Raw genomic sequence first — 22,017 nt, forward strand, 5'->3', positions numbered from 1 at the left:
GAAGCAAAATCATTGTCACCATCCAGCATAATCGGTCACTATGATGGGCTCAGACTCCTCTCAAGCACCGTAGACAAAACTTGGGCACGGAGAGTCTCTGACAGAATTTCTTTCTAGGATGTTTTATGAGGTCCTTGGCGTAGTTTTAATGGACACCAGGCTCTTTTATGTCCTCCTGCTGTCTCTGAAAATGCATTCCTCCCACAGTCTACTTCTGAATGGTGATGCGGTCATTCCAGCAGGGTGCTCTCCTTTTGGGACAGTTGAGCACAGCTTGGTCACTTCCATCCCTAGCAATGCAATCGGGTGTGAACGGCTCACGTCACCTGCAAGGAGGCGCCTTAGAAATCCACCAAGAGAACACAGCGAGCTTTCTGAAGGCCTCTGAATGCTGCCAGCCATCCAAATGAGCGGCTCAGTCGCTTGCACCCTTGTTAACTCGGCTTTGCCTTCAGGGCACAGATAAACGCTTTTAAGGTTTATCCTCCAGAGATCAAATTAATTATATTTATATATACTAGACAAAGAGCCCGTTTCGACAATGTAAGATTAAACGGGCGCGAGTGGAACAGTAATAAGTATAAGCACCACAAACCTGATATAGGTGTATTGAATGAATGCGTAATTAGGCCTGGAGTTGTAGTCGAAATCGCCTTTCAGGCCTTTAGAGCTTTAATCGAAGTCGCTTTTCTCTTTGAATTTTTGCGGCCGTAAATCTGCCACCTGCCGCGATGTCGGTCTTGTAAGGTTTTTCGGGCAGCTGCACAGAAGGTGAGTGCGCACTCGGCTTTGGACGGATGTGAGTGAGTGAGGAGACTGGTGAATTATATATAAGATATTTATTTTTGGGTGTCGCATAGGTGGAGAGTGATATCTGTTATATAGTGCCTTTCATATCTCTGTGGTGTCATTCATCTTCATTTGTCTATGTCATATAGTGCCTTTTATATTGTTATCTATCTATCTGTTTAATAGATATATAAGAAAGGCACTATATAACAGATACATAACAGGCACTATGTAACAGATACATAGATATATAAGAAAGGCACTATATTACAGATATATAGTGCCTTTCTTTTTTATCTATGTATCTGTTATATAATGTCTTTCCTATATATATGTGTATCTGTTATTTATCCATCCATTCTTCCATTATCCACCGCTTATCTGAGGTCGGGTCGTGGGGGCAGCAGCCTAAGCAGGGAAGTCCAGACCCCCCTCTCTCCGGCCACCTCCTCCAGCTCCTCTGGGAGGACCCCGAGGCGTTCCAAGGCCAACCGGGAGAGAGAATCCCTCCAGCGTGTCCTGGGTCTGCCCCATGGCCTTCTCCCAGTGGGATATGTCCGGAACACCCCCACCAGAGAGGCGTCCAGGCGAACCACCTCAACTGACTCCTCTCAATGTGGAGGAGCAGCGACTCTACTCGAGTCTCTCCCGGATAACTGAACTCCTCACCCTATCTTTAAAGGAAAGTCCAGCCACCCTGCAGAGAAAACTCATTTCGGCCGCTTGTATGCACGATCTCGCTCTTTCGCTCACTACCCAAAGTTCGTGGCCATAGGTGAGGGTAGGAACGTAGATCGACTGGTAAATCGACAGCCTCGCCTTTTGGCTCAGCTCTCTCTTCACCACGACGGACCGCTGCAGAGCCCGCATTACTGCAGATGCTGCACCGATCCGTCTGTCAACCTCCCGCTCCATTCTTCCCTCACTTGTGAACATATCTGTCATATAGTGCCTTTCAAATTGTTATCATTCTATGTATGTTATATTTCATATCTCTCTGTAGTGTCATTCATCTTCATTTATGTTATATAGTGCCTTTCTTATATCTGTCTCTGTTATAGTGTCTTATATATCTGTATCTATTATATAATGTCTTTCCTATATAGTCATATAGTGCCTTTCATATTATTATCCACCTATGTATGTTATACTTTCATATCTCCCTGTAGTGTCATTCATCTTCATTTGTTATATAGTGCCTCTTATATATTTGTCTATGTGTCTGTTATATAATGTCTTTCTTATATATCTGTATCTATTATATAATGTATTTCCTATATAGCCATATAGTGCCTAGCATATTGTTATCCATCTATTTATGTTATACTTTCAAATCTCTCTGTAGTGTCTTATTTATATATCTGTATCTATTATATAATGTATTTCCTATATAGTCATATAGTGCCTTTCATATTGTTATCCATCTATGTATGTTACACTTTCATATCTCTCTCTATAGTGCTATACATCTTCATTTATCTGTTATATAGTGTCTTTCTTGTATATCTGTATCTATTATATAATGTATTTCCTATATAGTCATATAGTGCCTTTCATATTGTTATCCATCTATGAATGTTACACTTTCATATCTCTCTCTATTGTGCTATACATCTTCATTTCTCTCTTATATAGTGCCTCCTCTCTCTCTAATCCTGGCGGCTCTACCAATAATCCCAGTACTGTAACCTCCCTGAATATGCCGGGCTTCATCTCCGTGCCCCCCGCTGCCTTAAGATGCCAAGCCCCTCTCCCCGTACTCGGCGCTACAGTTAGTGAAGAGATCTTCTCGTCGGTATCAAGAGAAGACGGATGTAATCAGATGTGTGTCTTATGGTTCAGTGAGCAATTTATCGTTCAAGGGAGACGGTTATTGGCAAGAAAACGCTGTAGCGAAGGTGATTACGACCAAATCAAGAAACAATCTGGCCGAGTACACTTGTGACAGCAACACCGAACAGCAGATGGCTGAAGCAATAACCCCTGTAGAAAAAAATAAATAAATTCCAAGTGTGAATCGAAATTACCACCTCGTAAAAATAACTCCAACGTGTTAAAAAAAAGTAAAATATCAGAAACAAAGAAGCGCTTTTAACAGATCTAGGAAGGCCACTGACCTGTCACGTGATGCTCGGTGACGCATGACATGACATGACATCACACAACGCGGCAGGACGTCCCTTAACAACTGGACCACCCTTAGGCGCTGCACCCCCGCGCGACCCCCGAGCTAGCTATCTGCCGTTGACTTGTGTCGATGCCAGTTTGTTTGTTAGCTGGCCTGCTGCACCCTGGTTGGTTTTCCCTTCATTGAGAAATTCACCCCTGGGTGCCATTGTGCCGTTTTTTATCGTAACAAACGTCTCCATCAGATTGTTTTGTTTTTCACAGTGAGAAACAAGTCATTCAAAAAGCAGACGTGAAGTGTTACAGGGGCGAGAAAAAAGTGTGTGAACCCCCTTTTTGGAATGACCCGATTTTCTGCATTAACTGGTCTTAAATTGTGACGGGATCTTCGCTGAAGTCACAGGTGTAGACGAACACAATCCGCTCAGACTAACGGCACACGAATTCTTCGAGGCTTTGATGCCGGCTTTGAACAAGCATTTACAAATCCGTAGATGGATTTAAAAACTGGCCGAGCCTCCTTTTGGCAGACTGGTAAAGGTTCATTTTGTATGCGCTAGCGAGTTTTGGTGAGTTTTTATTTTGCGTCTTTTTTTTTTTTTACTCTGGATTTGTGATTTGGGACACTTTTGCTTTTGTTTTAGGCAACTCCATTTTGCCACGGTGATCTTTTGGGTCCTCACCGTATCCCATTTATGGAAATAAAAGACTTTTCATTTTTATAACGTTTCTGTGTTTGTCCGTTTTAAGTAGCCGGGATTTGCCGGTTTATCGCCCTCTAGTGGGCATTTGTGGGACTTGCAGTCATAACCGAAAGCTATACAGAGTCCTGATTCTTTTTGATGTCTATTAAATATTTTGTTATTGAGCACCTTTTTCTCCTGTATTACATATTTTGTCTGTTAATTATTTTGCATTTTTAATAATGTTATTTTTTCTTATCTGTGTTTTTTATTTCTGTGGAGCCCATGGTTGCAGCCAAGGACCACCCTCCGGCCTTCATAAGCCTGCTTACACTGCGGTGCTTCGGTTTCATCTTTCATAGATTTTTGTTATGTATTTTCTGAATCAGAGTTAGGATTCATAATTTGTTATGATGTGTATAATTATGTTCTGATATTCCTTGTGTTTTGTGGGTGGAGCTCCCAGGAGGCGGGGTCACCCTGACATCACCACTCCCAAGCCCCTCCCTCTGTCTATACCAGTCCGGCGTGGTCAGGCACAGCTCTTGGGTGGCATTCTGTGTGACCAGAGCAGCAGAGACACATTTTGCCTCATTGTCCACCTAAACTTGTGCTTTTTTTGGCTTCCTTAATGTATCCTAAACCGCCCCCCCCCCTTTTTTAGACCAATGGCATCTTGTACTGTAGGGATGACTCCCCCAGTTTATTCCTGTCCCATCAGGGCACATCTTGCCCCCCGTTGAACTCCAGCTGCCGGATAGTCAGTCAGTTCCTGCTTCCCCTTAAATATTTTTTTAATTAAATTGAAAAGTATGGCTACTTAACCACAATGCTATCCTATAAAGTATTTATCATAATATTCTTTGTTAGATATTATTAAAGTTTTTGCTCTTCATTACATGTATATAGTTTGAATATGTATGGATTTTGCATAATTTCATCACAGTGAAGCAGAAATGGGTCACTTCAGTCACTGTGCTAAGAGGGGTACCTGGTGGGCCCAGCATAGGGGAACCAACGAAATTTCAGAACAAACCACGGCCTATGGTGGTGTACCGTGCAAAATCTGACGAGAAGCTTAATGGTGCAACAGTGATGTTTGTGGGCTTAAATAATCGGGAGTCCAGGAGCGTGTAGCCCCCTGGTGAGTGCATGTGAGTGAGCATGCGCTGCTCCAACGTTGATTGGGGTGCTTGGCTGATCGTGCATCTCGGAGCGGGTGGACAACTGAACCTGCACCTGATTGGTGCGTTAAAGGGAGCCTGCCTGGCAAAATCAGGGGTGACGATTGGTTAATCACAATAGTAAAATTATTATTATTAATAATTCATTACAATAATATATGGAGTTTTTATCACTACTCAAAGCACTACCACACAGGGAGGCCAAAAGAAAGGGTTTTGAGAAAACCAGACTGCAGCATATATCAGTCAGTCAGTCAGTCAGTCAGTCAGTCAGTCAGTCAGTCATCGTCCAACCCGCTATATCCTAACTACAGGGTCACAGGGTCTGCTGGAGCCAATCCCAGCCAGCACAGGGCATAAGGCAGGAACCCCGGGCAGGACGCCAGCCCACCGCAGGCAGTATGTATGTATATATATATATATATATGTGTGTGTGTATGTATATGTATATACTATATATGTATATATATGCAGTGGAAATATCCCCAGTTCCCCTTCCGAAGTTCACACTCAAGTCCAAGGTTCCAGCTCAACTGTTAGCTGCAGGTGAAATGAAGTGTAGAATTGGCGGTCGACCCCAAACAGTGAACGTCTTAACTGTAAAATGTTCTACAGTCAGTCTGCGCCATTGAAAAGAAACATAAGGTCTTTGTGAGCTCAGCCGAGTCTGCTAGAAATAACAGAACGCCAAATTGACAATTCCGGAGTGAATTTCCGACTTCCATCTAACAGACGGGTCTGGCGGAGCTACAGAACCTCCTCTCATGGCCCGGCCAGATGTTGATCTGTTTAGTCCGATTTTTTTTTTTCCATCTTCTTCTTGGCTGTTTTAACAGTGCGGTTTATGCAAATTTCCCCGAGGGGGGAAAAAAAAAGGAAACCAGATGTCCCGCCTTCCGGGGCGCCGCTGCCAATCATAGCCTGCAGGGCTCTCCACACAAGCACACCTGACAGAGAGCAGAAAGACACATTGCGTCTGTTTATGTGGCGGCGCTACAAGCTGAAGGGGCAGAAACCGCTGCTGAGCACCGCGTGAAACCAGCAAGCACTGACCGCACCCCACCAGACTCCAGGCTTCTGCAGCCGTAAAACGGTGACTGAACTGCCTATTTAATTTACAGTCCTTGATTGTATGGAATGGTACATGCTTTTAATAAATTAGAATAATTTACAATACAGGCAGGTGAACGGCAGATTTGGTCATCAGATTTTTGTTTTGTTCTTTATTTCGCCTTATACAATTTCTTGTATTAGGAATTTGTAAGTTTTCGCATACCCCTTGGGGTCAGAGCGCAGGGTCAGCCATTGTACAGCGCCCCTGGAGCAGTTACAGGTTAAGGGTCTTGCTCAAGGGCCCAGCAGAGTAGGATCTCTTTTGGCAGTGACGGGGATTCGAACCGGCAACCTTCTGGATCCTTAGCCTCAGAGCCACCACTCCAGTCTCGGAGTGTAAGATCTCTGCGTCTGTTTGTAAAATGGTATCTAATGGAGCATGTCAGGTCTCAAGGCTTTTTTTTTTTAAAAATATTTTGTATTCCAGAAGTATTAAGTTTTTAAAAAATAGAATACTTCTACAAGACCGCCAGCCAGTCATCTTCCTAACCTGCTTATGCAGGGCACAGTCGCGGGGGCAGCTGCAGCCTATCTCGGCGATCACAGGGCACAAGGCAGGCACAGTGGTGGACTGAGCACCATCATATAAAAAAATAAATATGTGTGTGTGTGTGTGTATATATACAGTATATACAGTACTGTGCAAACGTTTTAGGCAGGTGTGAAAAAATGCTGTAAACAAAGAATGGAAGTGTTAATCATTTATTGTCATCAATCAACAAAGTGCAGTGAATGAACAAAAGAGAAATCTAAATCAAATCAATATTTGGTGTGACCACCCTTTGCCTTCAAAACAGCATCAATTCTTCTAGGTACACTTGCACACAGTTTTTGAAGTAACTTGACTGGCAGGTTGTTCCAAACATCTTGGAGAACTAACCACTGATCTTCTGTGGCTGTAGGCTTCCTCACATCCTTCTGTCTCTTCATGTAATCCCAGACATACTCGATGATGTTGAGATCAGGACTCTGTGGGGGCCATACCATCACTTCATACCAGGACTTCTTGTTCTTCTTTACGCTGAAGATAGTTCTTAATGACTTTGGCTGTACGTTTGGGGTTGTTGTCCTGCTGCAGAATACATTTGGGGCCAATCATACGCCTCCCTGATGGTATTGCATGATGGATAAGTATCTGCCTGTATTTCTCAGCATTGAGAACACCATTAATTCTGACCAAATCTCCAACTCCGTTTGCAGAAATGCAGCCCCAAACATTCAAGGAACCTCCAACATGCTTCACTGTTGCCTGCAGACACTCATTATTGTACCGCTCTCCAGCCCTTCGATGAACAAACTGCCTTCTGCTACAGCCAAATATTTCAAATTTTGACTCATCAGTCCAGAGCACCTGCTGCCATTTTTCTGCACCCCAGTTCCTATGTTTTCATACATACTTGAGTCGCTTGGCCTTGTTTCCACGTCAGAGATATGGCTTTTTGGCTGCAACTCTTCCATGAAGACCACTTCTGGCCAGACTTCTGCGGACAGTAGATGGGTGTACCTGGGTCCTACTGGTTTCTGCCAGTTTTGAGCTGATGACACTGCTGGACATCTTCCAATTTCGAAGGGTAATAAGCTTGATGTGTCTTTCATCTGCTGCACTAAGTTTCCTTGGCCGACCACTGCGTCTACGATCCTCAACATTGCCCGTTTCTTTGTGCTTCTTCAAAAGAGCTTGAACAGCACATCTTGAAACCCCAGTCTGCTTTGAAATCTTTGTCTGGGAGAGACCTTGCTGATGCAGTAGAACTACCTTGTGCCTTGTTGCTGTGCTCAATCTTGCCATGACATGAAACTGTCTTCCACAACCTCACCTTGGTAGCAGAGTTTGGCTGTTCCTCACCCAGTTTGAAGCCTCCTACACAGCTGTTTCTGTTTCAGTTAATGACTGTGTTTCAACCTAAGTGTGACATTGATGGTCATTAGCACCTGTTTGGTAGAATTGGTTGATCAAACACCTGACTAGAATCCTACAAAATCCCTGAGTCTGTGCAAGTGGACCCGTAAGAATTGATGCTGGTTTGAAGGCAAAAGGTGGTAACACCAAATATTGATTTGATTTAGATTTTTCTTTTGTTCGCTCACTTTGCATTTTGTAAATTGATAACAATAAACAATCATTATTTATATTTCTGATAGCATTCTTTGTTTACAGCATTTTTTCACACCTGCTTAAAAGTTTTGCACAGTACTGTAGTACAGTATATATATGACTTTTTTATGCCTTAAATCATATGTGGTGGCACAGATCCGAGTCTCTAATGATTTCTTCCTTATCATTGTGACCTTTGCCAGTACTGTAAATAGAATGAAGTCGAATCCACCACTAAGAAGGTCTTAACTGCAGCTTTGGAGCGCCATCTGCTGCCAACAGAGGTTAAATGCAGTCATCGGAACAGCTGAAAACCGAACAAATACGCAGAAACTTAGCCTTTCCAAACCTGCTTTGTTCAGTCCAGAGGTCATAGAGATGGGGTGGGGGGTATTCGATCAAACACTAGGATGGAGCCCACCCTGTCTGAGTCACTGTTCTGACTCGTGAAAGAGACCGAGACGTTGTTTTTAATGAAAGAGGACTGAGAGATGTTCATACATTCAAAAGTCGGGCCAATTTCATTATCAAGAAGTCAGAAATGCTCTTCGTCTGAAACGAGAATAAAAACTCGCCTGGAAGGAGTGGAGGAGAAAAGAGAGGCAGAAAGACCAAGAGGAAGAAGAGGAGCTCATGGTGCTTTTTTTTTATTAAGAATATAAAATCAGCCCTGTGAAGGTATTTGTGTTTCAATAAATCTTTTATTTGAAACTGGGACTTGCGTCATTGAGATCGTGTCTGGGGTCTGAGGCGCTGCAATGCCCCCCTACAGGTCACACTGTCTGTCTATGACCGGGGTGGGCAATGGCAGTCCTGGAGGGCCGCAGTGGCTGCAGGTTGTCTTTCTAATCCACTTGCTTAATTAAAAAAACAATCCACGCCAATCTGTTATTTAATATTATGGCTTGTTAATCTGCAATGTTAGCTTCTTATATCGTAGACTTTTTCTCCTTTCCAAGGATATCATCCAAATGATCTGAAGTCTAAAATGGATCATTTTCAGTCTGTCACATTTGTCTCTTAAGTGTTTTATTAAACCCAACGGTGCAAAATGAATCCACACAGTTGTGCATGGAAACAAGTTAGATGGAAAACTGCTGGCTCCTTTGTCTTTTGCATTTTATTGCTAATAAGGAGCCACTAAAAACAGAATGCAGCTGATTAAGACTGAAATAAGCAATTTATAAGGGTGGGGGGACTTAACAAGTGAGACCACTAAAATAAAGGCATCAAAATGTCACTTGAGCAATAAGTGCTTCATCAGCGATAATTAGATAGATACCTCATTAATCCCAAGGGGAAAGTCACAAATGTTTCTTATTAAGACACTGGGCTGGAAAAAAAAACTTGCAGCCCTCCAGGACCGATGCTGCCCACCCCTGCTCTATTATATAGTGCCATTCCTATCTATCTTATCATCTGTTATAGGGTAGGCACTATATAAGAGATAGGAATGGCACTCTATTTATGTCTATAGATCTCTTATATAGTGCCATTCCTATCTATCTTATCATCTGTTATAGGGTAGGCACTATATAAGAGATAGGAATGGCACTCTATTTATGTCTATAGATCTCTTATATAGTGCCATTCCTATCTGTCTCTAATGGGCAAGGTGCCAGTCCATCACAGGCTAAGGACCTGGCCAAGTCAACCCATGATAAATAATCCCACAATACATTTAGATAAGAACATTCTTCCAAAAATTGACATATATTCCTAAGTCTAGCTATTTAAAGCCATTGATTTTCTTTACTCCAAGTCAAAAACTGTGTTTGATTCCTCTTTTTATGTCAAATGTTCTACCTGTGAAATCCGTCCTTTGTATTTTGCCTGTATGGCTGCCCCAGTGCTCTGATCCGGCACTCTGTGAAGAACGTTATGCAAAAATCAAGTGCATCTGAATTGAATTGAATTGAATTGGGGCGGCACGGTGGCGCAGTGGGTAGCGCTGCTGCCTCGCAGTTGGGAGACCTGGGGACCTGGGTTCGATTCCTGGGTCCTCCCTGCATGGAGTTTGCATGTTCTCCCCGTGTCTGCGTGGGTTTCCTCCGGGCGCTCCGGTTTCCTCCCACAGTCCAAAGACATGCACGTTAGGTGGATTGGCGAATCTAAATTGGCCCTAGTGTGTGCTTGGTGTGTGGGTGTGTTTGTGTGTGTCCTGCAGTGGGTTGGCACCCTACCTTGTGCCCTGTGTTGGCTGGGATTGGCTCCAGCAGACCCCCGTGACCCTGTGTTCAGATTCAGTGGGTTGGAAGATGGATGGATGGATGAATTGAATTGAAGGAGGCGGCACAGTAAGGAGTCCAGAGTTGTCATGCCAGGTGGTCCCTGTGTCTATGTGGGGTTTTCTATGGGGGCTCCAGTTTCCTCTCACAGTCCAAAGACATGCAGGTTAGGTGGGCTGGAAATGCTAAACTGGCCCTGTAATGGACTGGCAGCCTCCCCAGGTGGTGTTCCTGCCTTGCTATCTCTGACTGCTGTGGTGGGCTTCAGATGCCCTGCATAAGCTGATTAGGAAGTGAACTGAACGAGTACCTCACCTACCGTAAGTGCAAGCACTGCTTTCAGGCTGCAGAGGCTGTTGTTACTTTCTCTGTCCACCAGATGTCACTGAAAGCAGGGGTTTCCATCGACAGTTCAAGAATGTCCGGCATTCAGAAAGTGTATCTCGGCGGCAACTGGTGAATATTATTTTAATATTTCAAACCAACAGTAGAACCAGTGTTGTATAAAATACCTAACAGCCATATTTGATTTAAGAGTAGAGATACCTTTCTTTAAAAGTGAAACAAGCAAAAGTAACATTTGTCCATCAGAAAACTATTCAAGTGGAAGTTTTACACTATTTGATATTAAGTTTAGAGTACAAGAACATGTAGGATCTCTCCCTGTATGATATCCCTCCATCCATCATGTAAACCGGATTATTCAGAGGAAGGTCTCGGGGAAGCTGGAATTTATCCCAGTAAGCACTGGGCACAAGGCAGGAGCAATTCCTCTAAATAGCGCCCGTCCATTGCAAGTTGAACACACACACCACACAGGGTCAAGTTAACCTCAACAGTCCACCTAACCTGCATGGATTTGGATTGTCGGAGGAAACGAAGGCACCTGAAGGAAACCCACATGGACATGGATGAAGCTGGAGTCTCCCAGCAAATATCAGGCACTAGGCAGGAGCAACTCCTGGTAATGGCGCCAGACCATCGCAAGTTGAACACACAAACACACAAGGTCAGGTTAACATCACCAATTCACTTAACCTGCATGTCTCTGGACCGTCGGAGGAGACACAGGGAGAACTTGTAAACTCCAGACAGAGACCACCCGGGATGTGAACCCTGGTCTCCTTGCAGCAAGGCAGCAGACCTGCTATTGCACCACTGTGCCACCCTCCCATTTTAAGTATTGCCACCAAAGGTTCTTGCAAACTTACAATAAGTCGGACTATCGTGTTATTACAATCAGTAAATGAGCCAAGGTGCTGCACTTTGATGAGGTGACATTCTGTGTGAGCAGACATCTTAATGATTGTACCGTAATTCAGTGGAGTGGAGTGCAGGTTTTTTCCACTTTTAAAAGGGGATAATCCTTTACTGAAGACTCATTTTGTAAAGTTAACTTCTGTGACACCACCAAATTATCATTATTGGTGTGTTTGTTCTTTATACAATTTCACACCCGTGGTCCAACCTCGGAAAATCCCACTTTGTCAGGAAGGGACACTAGACTACTTTGGAACTCAAAACTAACCCTGGGGGGTCCTAGGACAGGGGGTGTCTTTTTACTACAGTTTTAAGGCCAGTAAATTTTCATATTTTTGGAGCCCTAAAATAAATTAAAGTGTAGTGACAAATTAAAGAAACACCATGTATAGACTTTCGATGGTTCTACTTTAAAATTGCTTACCCGGGCAATGGTGTGCACTGCTGCTTCTTTATTATAAATGTAAACCTCTTGTACCCTGTTAACTGCAAAATAAACGAAGAAAAAAAAAAATTTAAATATCGCTTTTAAGTAGAATAAAAAGTACTCAATTATTATATTAGCTGAGATAAAAATCGAAAGCCACAGTGGGATCCCAGAACTTTTCACAAACTCCAGCTGTGAAACTGCACTTGAACTCGGAGATACAGACATGCGCTCACCTAGTGAGTCGGGTCTGAGCTTTTATTTTGATATGCATCTTGCGCCGCTCTTATGTATCGGCGCGATTGAGTGCTTATATTTTGGTAGGATTTTAGGGAGGCTTTACGAGCCGGAAGTGATCATCCAAAGCCGTCCTCGCAAGTTAACGCTTGAAACGCCGCCTGCGAATGGCGCGGGGAGATTTTAAAACAGACGTGACTTGTGGTTTAGAAAATCTTCCAGTGTTTGTGGATACTGGTGGAGCATCAGTAGGGGACGGCTGGCGCAAGTTTAAGGTAAAGAACGCAGCCATCATGACGCAATTGTGATATTAAAGGGGGGGAAAAGTGCCGTTGGATCTGCGGGTGCGGTGGACTGGAGGTGTCCTGCTTTGCCCCCCGCGCTGTTGGTGTAGGCTCCGACTCCCGCGATTATAAATGACTGGATACAAACAGGAAGATTATTCGATCGATTGCTTTTCACTACGGCACGCAGTTTTCGTGTCAGTTTAAAATGCACTACACGCACGCATTGCATTTGAAACGATGTTCGCAGATCGCGTGTCATAACTAAAAGCAAAATAAACGCGTTGCCTTTCGCATAGCGGCAGCGCCGTGTGTATTTCGATTTAAATCTCAAGACCCCGCATCAAAGGGGCTAAAACTAAACGTAATCAAATGACCAATCAGCGTCAAAAGGTGGGGGCAAGGGGCGTCAACAGCCACGGTCCGTGGTGTTTTAATCCTCCAATAATTACTGATCAAGTAATGTAAGGAGAGGGGATGCTATTCCATCCAGAATAAAGGCATGAGAGCAAACGTAGAACACACCTGGTCCTGAAACGGAGCGGTGGAGGGGAACAACACCAGCGTGGGGTTGGGTAGGCCTGGGGGGCTTGGAGAGAGGAGCATAGCCTCACTCATCATATTGGGTGGCAATTTGGATGAAGCTGGAAAAATGGATTGGTATTCCAAAAAAAAAAAAATGGAGCTCCATATGCAGATTATAGAAGGCTATCTGGAGCTCAGCAGGAGGTGACATCTGCTGGAATACCCTGGGGCTTCCCACTTTGGTCAGAATGCTGAGGATACTGACGGACCACCAGAGCTGCGATGGTCTGCTTCACTGCTGCAGTTGGGGAAAGTGAACTGGGAGGACTTGGCTAGAAATTCTCATTTTTGGGGCTTCTCTTTAAACATCCTTAGTGGTATTGGACACCTGCATTTTAGTACGCAGTAATTTGCAACACAAAAGCAGTACTTGAAGCGATTTACAAGTCATTTTTTTAATGTAATATTTGAACAATTTTAATTATTGTAGTCAATCGCTGTATTTATCCACATTATTAATTTAAGCAATGGTAGTTTTTATCCATCTACGCCTCCGTGCATTTCTCCAGGGAAACTAATCCCAGATCTGCTTTTCCGTGGACACGTTTGCTGTGGCTAAGGGATTTCCAGATGATCCTACGCTTTCTCTCATTTCTAAAATAAACCGTTTCAGCCTGGCTAATTTTAAAGCTTTCAATTGGAAGGCCCCTAGTGTTGCCAGGAATGCCAATTTTTCTGCGTTCTTTTCAAATGTAGTGCCTGACTAAACTTAACTTAAATTCCTATTTTCAGCATTCATTCTTTAGGCTGAACCAAAAACTTGCAGTGACTCCCAATGCTTTTGGAAGGGAATTTTCTGAGCTCACTTTGTGACATCACAACTTTGTAATGTTATTTTTCTTTTCACATGTAGTTTTCCTTGTGGCTTTGTGAGATATGTTTTTGGTCTGCTGCCTGCTCTGCACGAGAGGGTACATACAGTATCATATTGTAGTTAAAGTTATTGATAAAATGTTCAGACTCCAGCCCAACTTAACTAAAGTTCTAGAACTTTGATGGCCGGGGGGACTTTCAGCCAATACATTATTCAGTAGACGCGTGTCATGAAACGCTACGGGGGCTCCTTTATACCAACGGCCACACGTCTTTATGGAGCCTCGCCGTGACTGGGACTGCTCTCTTATCCTTAAGTTGAGTCCGAATGTTTTTGTTCTCTTCTGTAATTCTTGTGAGTTTGTTGTCATCTATCTGTAATTTATTCTTGGGAACAAAAAGTGCTGTCTGTCTATTATATTGTATATTATAAACAGGGGGACTATGAATAAAAAGTGTTGTAATATCTACACGGTGTAACCAAAATGTATGCAAATCCCCTTCAATGAGAGTCTGCAGTGTGCACTTTCATCACACCTGAATTGTTTGATTTGTAATTTTAAACTGTGGAGCACAGGGGGAAAAATATCTTTATCCCAAACATTATGGAGGGTGCCATATAACCCCTTATATCTACTATATACCCCACTATCTCACACCGCAAGTATCGATGTTACCGTATCCGCTGGTTCACCACAGGACCGCCATCTGTCTCCTCTTCTGTTTATTTTGTATTCAAATGACTGCAGGTGTTCACATAACGACAGGCTCATTTTAATATTTGTGGGCAACTTCTGTCATTTTGATAAGGACGACAGTTATGGACGTGTCGTTTTAAAAGAGTTTGTTCAGTGGTTTTATTGTTCCTGTTCACAGCTAATGCCTCGTTCACGTGTGATCCTGCGAGTTCCTGTGATGTTTCACTTTCCCATTTCAGTGCATTCACAAAAATTTCCAGATGGACATTTCAGAGATAAGTGGGATAACTGTTGATTTTTTTAAATTTTTTTTTACAGACCAAATAAAAGAGAAGCTGTAAAGGTAAACAGTATTTTTTGTCATGAATATAAATAACAAACTAAATGTAGTAGTGCATTCCTTCACTCCAAATGCAGTTCAACCGCAAAAATTGCATTTCTGGCTGACCAGGTTATATTTTTGATTTACGGTTCTGCACCGAGCCTATGCCATAGACGCATATCTCCTCAAAAATGTGACTTTGTCACGTTGACGCAAACCCTTACACAGAACCCTACATCTCTGGTTGGCCAGTTTGGTAACTATGTATTTCCTGAAACGCGTTTCCGTCTGTCTTCAGCTATTCTGAAGTAACCAAGGAGCAGAATGAGAAAAGACTTGTCAAAGGAGGCTGAAAATATACACATTTATACAATACCTAATCATAACGCCACAAAGACAATCAGATGGTGGTCAATTTGTGGAGCAGAATGTCGGCTAACATCGGTTTGGAAGTCGGCGAATATATGAAAAAGTGGGAAAGTATAAAGGGTAAAAATATGTACCAAGAGAAACTCTGATCCAGAAGGGCAAAAACTGCCTACGCTTTAATGGGTCGTTCGTTTTTCTTGCGTGCTACAAACACTGGCAACTAACATTCACTAATGGAGCTTCAGCCCAACACAACGGCAAAGTATAAACGGCTTTCGATGGCGTAGACTCGACTCATCAGCCCTAAGGAGAAATGGTAGCACTGTGGCACAGCTTAGACAATTTGGGTAGCTTTGTTTCCTCTGAATTGTCCAGCATGGTTGTCCCAAGTTCATAGAGTGTTCACGTGAAATTTCCATGTGATTTCGGCACATGGACACGTGATCATTTACAAGGGGAGTTTGGCCAACTGGTGATTTCAGGGTGTGGACACTTGATAGTTTCTTCAAAGGGAGGGCGGGGAGATGAAAAGGCCACACCCAGGGACACCCTGATGGTTGATCCGCCCCCTGGTGACACACCTCATGATTTTAGTTTTAGCTAAAGGGTCACTTTACAGACATATTTAGTAAATTTATAGTATAAAAGTATTACGACAACAGACCAAGAAGTGTGACCATGCAGTAATGATCTGTTGGCATTTTTATTTCCAATTCATCGTTCTGAGGGTGAGGCTGTTGTCCCATTTGGGTACCTGCAGCAGCCACTCTAAGAGTTCAGTCTACTGAACTCTACTGAGGAAAGCAGGCTCTATTGTAGGCACGGAGCTGGACAGTCTGACATTCGTGGCAGAGCGACGGGCGCTCAAAAGGCTCCTATCAATTATGGAGAATCCAATGCATCCACTAAACAGTGTCATCTCCAGACAGAGGAGCAGCTTCAGCGACAGACTGCTGTCACCGTCCTGCTCCACTGACAGACTGAGGAGATCGTTCCTCCCCCAAACTATGCGACTCTTCAATTCCACCCGGGGGGGTAAACATTAACATTATTCAAAGTTATTGTCTGTTTTTACCTGCATTTTTATTACTCTTTAATATTGTTTTTTTTTTTTTGTATCAGTATGCTGCTGCTAGAGTACAGTAATCCCTCACTTATTGCGGGAGAGGTTCCAAGGCCGACCGCGATAACTGAATTTCCGCGAAGTAGGGACACCATATTTATTTAATTATTTAACGTGTATTTGGATGTTTTTAAACCCTCCCTGTATTGTTTACAACCCACCCTTTACTCTATTAATAACAGGGACAACTGCTAAGCAATATGAAATCGGTAGATAAGTTTGCACTTACTGTATAGCAAAGTACACGTAGCTATATATGACGTGATGAATATGCTGTGCAGTAAAAATGATGACGATGAAGGTGATAATCCCCTGAATGCAGTAGCAGGAGCACGTTAATGCTGAATGAGTGAGATGAGACTTCCTGGTTAATGCAGCACTCCGTCGCTGAGCCAATCAGCAGCACATAGGAACTTAACTGCGTGCTCTGATTGGGTAGCTTCTCAGTCATCCGCCAATAGCATCTCTTGTATGAAATCAACTGGGCAAACCAACTGAGGAAGCAAATACCAGAAGTAAAAAGACGAATTGTCCGCAGAAACCTGCGAAGCAGCGAAAAATCCGCGTTATATATTTAGATATGCTTACATATAAAATCCGCGAAGTCGTGAATCCGCGAAAAGTGAACCGCGAAGTAGCGAGGGATTACTGTATGTGAATTTCCCCTTGGGACTAATAAAGTATCTATCTACTTTGTCAAATGTGATGAACAGTCACCTTTTCTGGTCTAGAGTCCACATGACCAGAATAGCTGATCCTCTCAGCAGACCCTCTTGGGTTGTATCCATCCTTCATTTTGGTGTGATTGCCTTGTGACACTCTTCCAGTCTCCTTTTCAAAGTAAAACAGGATAGGCTTTCAGAAATTTAATGTCCCACAGCCTCTTTACAGGGCCTTCCCTGTGATCTCAAGACGTTTAACCTGTGGACACATCAAGTGATGACAGCATATTTTTTCCTTCCATACTGAGAGATCTTCATAGTTCTGGTCTTTGATACACTTTTCCAGGCTGAAATCTTTTTTTGCTCTTTTGCAGTATTCTCCAGAGAATGTTAGTGGCCCTGGAGCGGCCCTTGATCCCAGTGAAATAACATTTCCAGGATGCGACTGCCTCTCTTCTTCCTGTCAGTCAGACTCGTGCCTTTGTCTCCAGCGTCATGGAACGGCATACACCGATGATCTGCGACTCGCGAGCAGTGCAACTCAGCAAGAAGCGGGCTTTTCCAAACCAGTTTTTGAATGCAATATCATGTGCAAATGTGGTGACTCCTGTAAGAACCGAGTTGTGCAGAGAGGTCTCGCCTACAGATTTAAGGTGTTTGAAACTGAACTGAAAGGCTGTGGCCTGCGCACACTGGAGCCGATCCCTCAAGGGAGTTTTGTGTGCGAATATGCAGGAGAAGTCCTAAGTTCAGCAGAAGCACACCGGAGATTACGGCGTCAGAGTTCTACCGATATGAACTACATAATCGCAGTGAAAGAACACGTGAGGTGTGGACAAGTGATGGAGACCTTTGTCGATCCAACTGCATTGGGCAATGTTGGGCGATTCCTGAATCACTCCTGCCAGCCCAATTTGTTCATGGTACCTGTGCGCGTCAATTCTCTTGTGCCCAGATTGGCTTTGTTTGCTGGGTGCGACATCCCTGCAAATGAGGAGTTAACATTTGACTACTCGGGACGGTATCGAAATTCAGAAGGTAGCAATTTTGTCCCTGAAGAAGCGTTGAGTGACATTCCTTGTAAGCCATGTTACTGCGCCAGCAAGACATGCAGTGGTTTCCTCCCATTTGATATTTCACTTTAGAATCGTGTCAAATAAAACTTGTTGACCTGGGATTATTTCTTTGCACTTTTTAAGTCAAAGTAACATGCTATTGTATTTTTCTGCATGTACCCTGTTTCATTGTGGATCAGAAGAGATTGCATATCAGTAAAGAAGATTATTGGGAATTTAGTACGGTGTTAACACTGAAGACAGCTTAACAATTCACTTAAGTTTTACGAGTAGATGCTCAGTTCTTAATCAGACCAGTGGACAGACTAGAGGAGTTTTTCATCTGTTAGGGAAGTACAGAAATGTTAATATCACCGTCACAAAATAAATCCATTTACTTAACATCCATTATTACAACAGGCCTGAAGGAGCCTTGTCATGTAGTCAGATCAGCATGACAAGACTAAGGAATATGACAAGGTAGCGATCTTAAACTGTCAAGAAATGTATGAGTTGTGTCAATCAGCATACAGATAAATGGTATAATCTTTGACTCACCTATATCTTAATATTATCTAAAGATCCCAAAATAGCTTAATGGATTAAAAGTCCTCGGTGCACATCTTTATGTGAAAAGGAACTTCTTAATTGTAAATTACTCCTGAGAACAAATATAACAAGTATTAATGATTATGATCTCATTGTTTCTTCAGTAATATGCGGAGTTACAGAGTGTCTTCGCTAAACAGGCAGTCACAGTCAGAAGCACCTTACAAATTCATACAACACATTTTATCCTAACAGTTTCTCCCTTTTGGTTCTTTAGCACAGCGAACTGTCACAAAACACGGTCTTCAGTCAGTGTTTCGTAAGTAGTTTGTAGCTGGATGGCACTCAAGGTACCCCAAAACCCAGATAAAGTACAGGGTCTCAGAAAGTCACCAATGTTTATTACAAAAAAATTGATAAACCAGTAATTGTAGATGAGTGAAAGGACAAAATCCACAAAACAAAAAAAAAATAAAATGTTAACAATCCAGCTGAACGAAATAGTAGCATCCAACAAACAGGACGAATTCAATAAAGTACTGAAAAACTTCCATGCATAGTAATTATAGGTAAGGGCTCATAAAATGTACATAGTCCAAAGCTGCCAAAAAAAAAAAACAGTAGAAAGAAAATGGTCGAATAACTCTTTCAATGGCTCTGTAGCAGCCAAAAAAAATCTAGGAGACTTACTTGGCTTAAAAAGGTTGGAAAAATACCATTTAAGACAACGTTGAGCATACGGGGGAAACAAATTAACCTTTGTAATATGCAGAATAGTGACACCAATCCTCACCACTCACCCCTAACTAATGGCACTGAGGCCTTTTAAGTATTTGTACCCATTCGCTTAAAGGCAATGGGCTTCTACCATTCAGAGAGAGAGGAGGAGGAACACCGCCTTATCCTTACTTTTTTCCTACATACAGTATATACCATCTTACATACATGTCACACATCCCCGGAGATTACATTTAAACTGTTAAACAATAACAAAACATATAATATATGAACGAATGGAGTAAAACTATTACTATACTGTACCGTGATTGCTTTCCCATTTCATTCTTCCTGACTGTTGTGAAATCAGCTGTTTGCCAGCTTTTAGCAGTGTAAAGGGAGTACGCAGCCACGCGTGCGTAAAATGAAAACTGCCTGTCAACTGACCACTAACATGGCTAGTCTGCTTAAGAAGAGGACTCCACCCAGCCAGTTAGTGAAGGCATTATCTAAAATCAAAAATCTGATATTTACTGGAATGATGTGCTAACATTAAGTGTCTTATGGAGAATCTTCACTTTACGAGTCTTTCAGCACTGCACCTGTCAACTCTTTACTGTACTTTATTTAGCTAAACAAAGGCTGCTGCTGGTTCTTCTCGCTACTCACACGAACACGTTAACTAATCTGCGTTTTTAACACCAATATGAGTGTACCAATCAGATTCATTCTGAGCCTCAGTTCAAAAAGAGATCTCAATAAATGCAGTTCGGTCTTCTGACAGAAAGACAATCACAACAGGAGTCCCAATTGGTGTTATGAGCAGACCCTGCTACCTTCTTAGAATAGGAATTTGTGATCAGTTATTCATGCATTTTTCAATCACTACTTGTCCTCACAGGTGGCGCAGTGGTAGTGCTGCTGCTTTGCAGTAAGGAAACTGTGGAAGATTGTGGGTTCGCTTCCTGGTTCCTCCCTGTGTGGATAGCGCTTTGAGTACTGAGAAAAGCGCTATATAAATGTAATGAATTATTATTATTTTATTATTATTACTTGTTCCAGTTTTGTAGGGTCTGAAGTAAGTGCAAAGCCATCACAGACGGTTCATCATACCTACATGAAGTGGATAACGACTACCTGGTTTATGAAATTCCTCATCAGTTTTAACAATTGGTAAGATTTGCTCCTGTGCAGCCTTTATGCCAGTATAAAAGACTAACTGACTCTACTCATCAAGAAACAAATAGCCTTTCACATCTCGGCTAGCCACAGTGACCACTCCACCCAGTTGTTCCTTATTTTTTGCCGTTGATGCATTTAGCCACAAAAACCCCTCCTGAAGAGCTAACTTAGTCTGCATTTATTTTTAAACAAAGACGAAAAAAAGGCCAAGACGTAGATGTTTGTCTCAGGTGGCACAAGTTATAAACCCATTTCTCTCCTACCCCCATGATATTATATTACTAGCATCCCAGTGGACAAATTGCATTAAAGACAATTAAAAGCGTGCCTTGGGGCCCACTGATATAGTAACTGAGATTAATTTCTTCAGTGACAATTTGAAAAGCTGTCCTAGTTAAGAAGAATCATTCTTAAATTTCCTACTTTGTGGACTCCTTTTGTAATTTATGACTATTTCTGTTGTTCTCTCACTTCACTTTTCACAAGTGTTCCATCTTATATTAAGGTCGGGTCATCATGAAGGTGAGAAAAAAAGAAAATGAAAACTGATTCAGTATACAGTAGATTCTCAACGTGAAGCCTGTGGCTAGCACTGTGTCATCTTTTTAGATTTAGATTTGTGGTTTTGGTACTCTAGGTCTAGCTGACTGTCAATACAGAAGTTGTAAACCAAACATCACAATGGCTGTTGCCCACAACACACCCTTATTTAATTCTGCTTTTAGGCACAACACCTTTTTAAAAAGTGCCAGTAAGCTCCACTGCACTTTGGCATCTTGACGTGACCTTAACTCTATGATTCTTTATTTTGTTCAGGTCAGGGCTCAGTGTTGGCTGCTTTTGCAAAAACCTCACATTCACATTTAAATCTCATCAAGTAGACGGCCCCTGAGGTGTCACAGTGGTTTACAAATAAAAAATAACAGAAAAAACTTGGAACATTGTGTTTATGAACGACTCACAGGTGAACCTTCAGATTTTACAGATTTGAGTCTTGTGCGCATATTCCCAACCAGCATAACTGAAAAATGCAACACAATATGCAAGAATGAATGTAGTGAGTACATACAGTAGATAGTACAGTAGTCCTCCTCAATATCTGCAGGTGATAAGCTCTTAAGACCTACCGTTGATACCTGAAACTGCAGATGGTAGCAAAGCCTATATATGAAATTTTTCGTTTACATACATGTACCAATGATAGTCTTATTGTATGTAATTGATCAATTAAACTCTACCAACGTGAGATTAAACACATTATACATTATTATACTTGTGCTTTCTCTCTCGAGAATGAATGATGTTCAGACACAGATGCACGGTCCCCTCAGATGCTGGCATGTGCTGGGTTTTCGCTGCACGCGGAATGCGGTGACGTGGACAGGGTGCAATGTATTCAAAGTGGTGAAAACATTTACTCAGAATGGCTCACAATCGGAAACTTATGAATCGTTTTTTTTTCTGGAATTTTCCATTCAACACTTTTGGCCCACGGATAACTAAAATCGCAGAAAC

General features: G+C 42.4%; 1 protein-coding gene and 1 long non-coding RNA gene across 2 annotated transcripts in view; one reads left to right on the forward strand and one right to left on the reverse strand.

The window, feature by feature from the left end:
* LOC127526220 (uncharacterized) overlaps nt 1–22,017 on the reverse strand; it is a 388,781-nt gene that overhangs the window by 5,264 nt on the left and 361,500 nt on the right. The window lies entirely within an intron of this gene.
* setmar (SET domain and mariner transposase fusion gene) lies at nt 12,228–18,174 on the forward strand. Its single transcript, XM_028824958.2, has 2 exons — nt 12,228–12,418; nt 17,374–18,174. The coding sequence occupies exons 1-2, from the start codon at nt 12,311–12,313 to the stop codon at nt 18,142–18,144; spliced, it is 879 nt and encodes a 292-aa protein (XP_028680791.1). The 5' UTR covers nt 12,228–12,310; the 3' UTR covers nt 18,145–18,174.

This window comes from Erpetoichthys calabaricus, chromosome 18 (assembly GCF_900747795.2).
Source record: "Erpetoichthys calabaricus chromosome 18, fErpCal1.3, whole genome shotgun sequence".
In the NCBI taxonomy this organism is placed as follows: domain Eukaryota; kingdom Metazoa; phylum Chordata; class Cladistia; order Polypteriformes; family Polypteridae; genus Erpetoichthys; species Erpetoichthys calabaricus.

What these genes read in the sequence shown, in the direction of transcription:
- setmar (XM_028824958.2), top strand. Translation starts at nt 12,311, where the DNA reads ATGGCGCGGGGAGATTTTAAAACAGACGTGACTTGTGGTTTAGAAAAT. An exon ending in ACGGCTGGCGCAAGTTTAAG is followed by an intron (nt 12,419 to 17,373) that starts GTAAAGAACGCA and finishes GCTCTTTTGCAG; the next exon opens with TATTCTCCAGAGAATGTTAG.